General features: G+C 34.3%; 1 protein-coding gene across 2 annotated transcripts in view; it reads left to right on the top strand.

Annotated features, from left to right (window-relative positions):
- LOC107656072 (guanine nucleotide exchange factor DBS-like) overlaps window positions 1-6751 on the top strand; it is a 79612-nt gene that overhangs the window by 70743 nt on the left and 2118 nt on the right. Inside the window, exons 30-32 of one of the 2 annotated variants that reach the window (XM_016443750.1) lie at window positions 488-577; window positions 832-947; window positions 2372-2487. In XM_016443750.1, the coding sequence (XP_016299236.1) occupies window positions 488-577; window positions 832-947; window positions 2372-2487 (322 nt within the window). The remainder of the gene's footprint in view (window positions 1-487; window positions 578-831; window positions 948-2371; window positions 2488-6751) is intronic. The other variant, XM_016443751.1, reaches the window with a different exon arrangement.

Below are 6751 nucleotides of genomic sequence, written 5' to 3'. Positions count from 1 at the left end.
GAGCGTTGTGGAATAAAGGTAAATTATGTGAAAAATAATGCGTTTTTTAAAAAACGAAGCATTAACACGTTAGACTGCACCCCATAAACACAATCAAGCCTAGAAAAAAAACACTGAACCACGCCTTTAACCATCAGGCTACCAGATTTCATTTGATGCTTGTTTTGTTTCTCTGTTCCGATTTCGACATGTGTTTTTGCACTGCGGTGGTGGTGGTTTTTAGCTCATCTTAAGCGTGTATCATCCTCCAAATCGTGTTTCCGTCCCCTCTGCCTTATGAATTTGAGCTGTGCCTTTTTTTTTGTCATGCTCTGTCTTGTTCAGATAAGGTTGTGTGTAGTTTTCTATTGGTGCGAGAGACATCCTGTGGTTATTTTTTCGGCGGTTGACTGTTACTGATTCATGCATGCTAATGTGAGGTTCTGTTTAACCTGCAATGCTGCCATTAAAGAGGTCATGTTTGATAAGACAGTGAATTTCCTCACAGACACCATGCGAGGTGCACTTCCCGCTGAGAGCAAAAGTAAAGGTACTGCCGGTACCAAGCCCGCTGTGCCGAGGTCTGCGTCTCAACCAGGTAATCATGTGAAAAGAGGCAGTGATATGCCAATCATATTGGGTTCTCGCGGGTGTTTTCGTCTATTTTCATTCCTCATTCGATGCCTGACGGTGACAGAATCCGCCAGAGTTATTTTCATTGAGTGCTTCAACATCTTGTCTCTCTTTCACAGAAGATTTTTCTGGCAAACACGACTACCAGACTATTCCCTGAGCATCGTCTCTCATAAGGTTTTTACTGAATGATGTTAACTCATGTGTACTATTTTCCAGGATGGAGTCAACGGCGTCTGCCATCAATGGACGCTGAGGATTTTGAGACCATTCCATCAAGTGCTGAAGAACTCTCCATTTCCTCAGATGGAGAGGATGAAGGACATAACAAAAACGTATGTGTCTGGGTCTACCATGTCTTTATCCACCTTCTGTCCACATATTTCATTCATTCCCTTGAAACCTTTCAAATTTGTATGGAGGGGAAAAAAACAGTCAAATAATCCTTAAAGGGATAGTTCACCCTAAAATGAGAAGCCTGTCCTTGTTAACACTCTCATGTCATCCCAAACTATGACTTTCTTTCTTCTGTGGAATGCTAAATAATAACCATAATAATGATTATTTAATTATTTAAACCTTTACAGTTATTCATATGTATTTGTAAATTACTTTTAATTATTATTATAATTCACGCATTAAATACTTTGATAGAATATTATGTTTTCTTCACTGATAGTTGGAAATTATACATTTTGAACAGTTTGTAAAGATATTTTGAAAAATGTCTCAAGCTCCACCATCATTTGGACCTCAATTCATTTTTTTTTTTATATTTATACATTTACATTTTAATTTTAAAAGTACAATTATTTAATATGTATTTTAAAATATTTTTTGAATTACTTATTATTTTTCACACACATGCAATATTTTCATAGGCAACTAAGTTTTTTTTCCTAATAATTTTTCAAGAAAACTAATAGTTTGACATTATGCAGTTTAAACAGTTTGTTAAAAAATGAAAATATTTTGAAAAATGTCTCAGGATTCGATGTCTTTTTGACCTAAATAACTTTTAAAATATCTTCTTTTCAAAATATTTATACTTTTACGTTTTCATTTTAAAAGAATAAATTTGATTTTAAAAAGATTATTTCTTATTTTTCACACACAAATTAAATATTTTCCTAGGCTATTAAGTTTTCTTTAATAAGTTTTTTTTTGTTGTTGCAAGAATACCAATAGTTTGATATCATACAATTTAAACAATTTGTTAAAAAAAAAAAAAAAGATATTTTGAAAAATGTCAAAAAAGATTTAATACATAATGGCACAATTTTCACTTTTGGTTAAAATGTCCCTTTCAGGTAAGAAACTAACAAACAAAAAGTATCAAAACTGAGAGATTTGACCAATTATAAGGGAGCTCAGATAAAAGATAGGGTCTAGCAATGTTTCACAATTAACACAGAAAGGAGGTCAGATTATCTTAGACTCTTAAACACCCAGAGGAGTTTCTTTGTTTAATCCTTCTGCTTGATGCATGAGGAGAGGAGATCTGCTTCAGTAAAGAGGCTTAATAACAGAGTCAGTCAGAACCTTTATTAACAGCAGCCAGAGGGACTGAAATGTCACATATATGGTTCCTACCACCAGAGGGCATCCTTGAATAAACAACTGATAAGATTTCCATTGACTAAACACATACACATCCCTGATTGAATCTACCCTACCCATATCTGTCCAGTTACAAGTAAAGCCAAAAATTGGTGCCATGACCCTGAAATAAATCATGCTCTTCTTTCTTTCCCTTAAGGGGGATAATGATCGCTATCAGGTGCAGCTGATGTATGAGTCAGGTACTGCTCAGGAAATTTCCATTGAGGAAGGAGATTTAGTACAGTTCCTAGAAGAGTCGGAGAACGGCCACTGGTGAGTAATGCGTACAGTCTCCATCCAGATACTGTATGTTCCTGCAGGCGTCACATGCTGCAGTCAGAGGCCTTCACTAAAGACCTGACAGTCACTAGTGAAACTCTCTTTTGTTTGAGATATGTTATTGTTGCTATAAGTTTTTGCTTTAAAACCCCACAATTTTTAAATAGGAGTTTCATAAAAACATGATCAGAATCAGTTATTTTGTTGATTTCTTTCAACCAATTTATTCTCTAAAAAGACGGCTTATTGGACAACTTAGAAATTGGGTTAATGATGCGATTTGTTTCTTGTGTCACTTTTTTTTCCTTTTTAATTTATTCAAAAACTAAATAAAAATGTAATGAATTAAATTCACCCCTTTTATAATGAGTCCGTTTTTAATTTCTGTATTAAAATTCATTTTTGTCAGGGTGATACGACTGTCCTGATGTCATAATGATGAAAAAAGGCATATTAAAAGAATAATTTTCTTAATTTCTTGAAAAGAAACCTTATAGGGTAGTTGGGCATAATGTTTTATTATTCCTCAGGAATAATTTTTTTAATAATTTTTTTTATAATTTTTTTTTTTTACATATTATTTTACTAAAACTGCTTCACTGCTTATTAATATTTGGAAAAACCAAAAGGCATGTATTGCAACCAACATGCAGAAATGTGGGAAAAAAAGCATAAAACAGGAAATTATATCGCAGTGACCCCTGCAGACCATCTAACATCCCTTAAGATATAATTTGACCTTTTTATGTCAAGGCAAGGTTATTTATGCTGTAAATGTAAAATGTCATGTGGTGAGACTCCCCCCAAAAAACTTGATATTTATGAATTAATAATTCATAATATGTTTTTTTTATCTTTAAAAATATATTTTAATAACAAAAAAAAAATGATTAAGATGATTAATGTGTAATGAAAGTATGTTAACTTGTGTTATTACGCCACATGACATTTTCAAAATTGTTAAATTGAAAAGGTTTTTCAAAAACATTTCACACACCATTTCGAAACACCATTTCTAAGTGCATTTCTAAGAACTTGGCACATGTGGTTTATTTTTATTTTTTTCATTTACCCAATTGTCTCCAAAAGCCAAGATGGAAGAGAGGTTTCACAGGGGTCTGATGCCCACCCTGTTGGTGCTGAATACCACCTAATCTGCACTTAGTAACATTTCTAAAATGAAATGAAAAAGCCAGCAGTATGCTGAAGTATCTCATACATATTTAATCTTGGAAACTGTCTCCAATCAATTTCAGCGTTTGAGTTTCTGGTGAGCAAAGAAAACTTTGAAACACTTTACAAAGCAATCAACCCCCTCCAACCCTTCATAAGACGTTTTCAAGCTTTCATGGATGTGGATGTTTTGACATTGTGCAGAGCCGAGCTAGGGTTTAGGTAGCTAGCTTCACATCTTGAGCCACTGGATGCTTTGGAGTTTGCTCAGTTGTGTCAGGAGTGTATGCGATATACAGTCAAGAAACTGCTTGTGGTTGTGCTGTTTTTTGATACTGATCACCAATATCACAACGTAATCCCAACATCCCACAGTATAACCAATAAAACTCAAAATTTTACCCTACAAAAACTTGTTCAACTTTCACAGTGCACCAAACTTGCCCAGAGTAGGACATGTTCTTGTATTAACAATCTGTCGTGGTCCTGGAAAATTATTCAGATCTGGTCTGAAAATTCAGGAAATATATCAATTATTTTAACTGACAAGCTATTTTATGATCAACTCCCAAATGTAATTATACCATTTGAAAAAATAGCATGGAGATCATCAAATCTAATCATTTCATTTAAAATATGGACTCTGCATTACTCAGAACATTATTGACTCATTACCCATTACGACATCACTTGCGTTATAATTGCTCGTATTGTTTTTCCTCACTTCAGGTAAAAGTTACTGAGCCTCTATGGGTACATGATGATAAAAAAGATATATTTCATTTTTTGCCTGAAAAACCTTTGTGTTCCCTTGCAAAAGTATTGTGTTCCCCCAAGAAACTTTGTCTTCACCCAAAATCATTGAATATATAGCTTTGCCTCCCACTTTATTTTCATCACCCATTTTGCATTCACTCGCAAAATATAGTTTCTAGGGAAAATGCAAAAGTTATATGAAAAAACTTTGAAGTTTTGCAAGAAAATGCAAACATTTTGCAAGAAAGAGGAGAAGTTTTGCAAGCACATCATGCAAAAGTGTCTCCAGGGAATGCCAACGTTTTGCAAGGAAATGCAAACGTTTTGTGAAATTTAAAAAGTTTTGTGAGCGAATGCAATATTCTTTCGGGGAATGTGAAAGATTTGCCAAAAAAAAAAAAACGCAATAGTTTTGCAAGCGAAGACAATGTTTCTCGTGGGAATCCAAAAGTTTTGCGAGAAAGTGTAAAAATTATGCAAGTAAATGCAAAAGTTTGCGAGCAAATGCAATGTTTTTGGGGGAACGCAAACGTTTTGTGAGAAAATGTTACAGTTTTGCGAGCAAATGCAGTGTTTCTCACAGGAATATGAAGGTTTTGCAAGAAAATGCAACGTTTCTTAGGGGAACATGAATGTTTTGCAAGTGAACACAATAGCATAGAATTAGAAATGTAATTTTTCCTCTCATCTAATTTCTCCCATTACCATGTCCCTTTAGGTGCTCCATAACAAGTGAATAAAACTTAATTGCATTAATGTAGCTGAACCTGTAACTATGGCCTATGGTGCACAGCACAACATTTACGGAGCAAAGACATTTTCAAAATACAATGGAATTAAAGGGGTCATATGACGTTGCTAAAAAGAACATTATTTTGTGTATTTGGTGTAGGGCTGCCACTAATGACTATTTTTATTTCGATTAATCTATTGACTAGTTTATCTATTAATCGATTGATCTTAACGATTAATTTCCCACAAAAAAAATTCAACAATTTCACTTAAGAATATTTTATTAAACTATATTATAATTTGTGAGAGGACGGTTTCACTTAGCATGGCGTATGCTTTGGGATAAGGACCTTCTCTCAGTTTCTCTGTGGCATTTTCTTCGATGGACTTCAAATATTTTTGAAGTTTAATTACGTCTTCAGTGAGAGGGATCATTTCCTTTTTGTACCACTTGTTTTCTTCCAGGTTTGTCCTTGCACGATGTGAGACATAGTGGTTCCATTCTGAGCTCAGTAACCCCAGGAAGCTCCTGACCCTGTTTGCAGCTACCTCGTCTTCTGCTTTTACATAATGGCCTATCAAGATATCACCAACTGTCTTTTATTATTATTTATTATTAAACTTTATTTGAAAAGGGACCATGTACAATTTTAACATAAATGTTTCCATTTCATGCATTGTACCGAATTTAGCCAATGGCTAGTTTTCATCCGCGGTCCCTTGGCAGGTAATCATAATCACAGATAGACATAAGAACAAAATAACAAACACATACAATACAGTAATACTTATACACATCCCATCAGAGCCAAAAAACAAACAAACAATAAAAATAACGTTCAGTTAAGCCACAACTATACAGATTTGAGTTGCTTTTAAATAAAATTTTAGTTTTAATTTAAACATGTCAATAGATGTGCACATCCTTATGTCTTCTGGTAGAGTGTTCCAGTGAATAATAGCTTTCACTGAGAAAGATGATAACCCAAAGGCAGAATGACGAAAAGGAACAACACAATCACTAGTAGATGATGATCTAGTAGCAGAAATGCTATAGCCACTGTAATTAAAAGAATATGTGGACATCAAAACGTGTCAACTCAGAGTGAGGGTTTGAGCTTTTATTTTGAAACCGCGATGTATTCTGCTGAGTTTGCGTAGATTTATAAATGATTTACCTTACAAATCTGATGAAATGGCGCAAGTTGCTTTCCCAGATGAACGTTAATATAAACCCAAACTCACAACAACATGCAGAGATGGAGTTTGAGATGCTCCACACATGTAAATGATATCAGTTCCTGTGGAACTACTGTGAACGGAGCCGCTGTGTGACGCATGTACTTAACCTACACGCATGTAAATAATTAAAGCGCATATACTGTATTAGAACATATAATTATTTAATTAAATCGTAGCGTTTGTGAATTGACAATTATGCTTAATTATGATTTTTAAATGGGTTTAATATATCATGCAGCCTTGGGGAAACAGTCTAATGTGTTTTATGGATTCTCGTCCGTGAAATAAGCCACTTCCGGTATTTTGCCGGTTAGTCGACGCGAGCAAAATGAAGTCGAGGATTTAAACAAATCAA

The sequence above is a fragment of the Sinocyclocheilus anshuiensis genome, unplaced genomic scaffold, assembly GCF_001515605.1.
Source record: "Sinocyclocheilus anshuiensis isolate Anshui unplaced genomic scaffold, SAMN03320099.WGS_v1.1 scaffold51, whole genome shotgun sequence".
In the NCBI taxonomy this organism is placed as follows: Eukaryota; Metazoa; Chordata; class Actinopteri; order Cypriniformes; family Cyprinidae; genus Sinocyclocheilus; species Sinocyclocheilus anshuiensis.
Note: the sequence above shows the minus strand (reverse complement) of the source record. Positions and strands in the feature narration are given on the sequence as shown.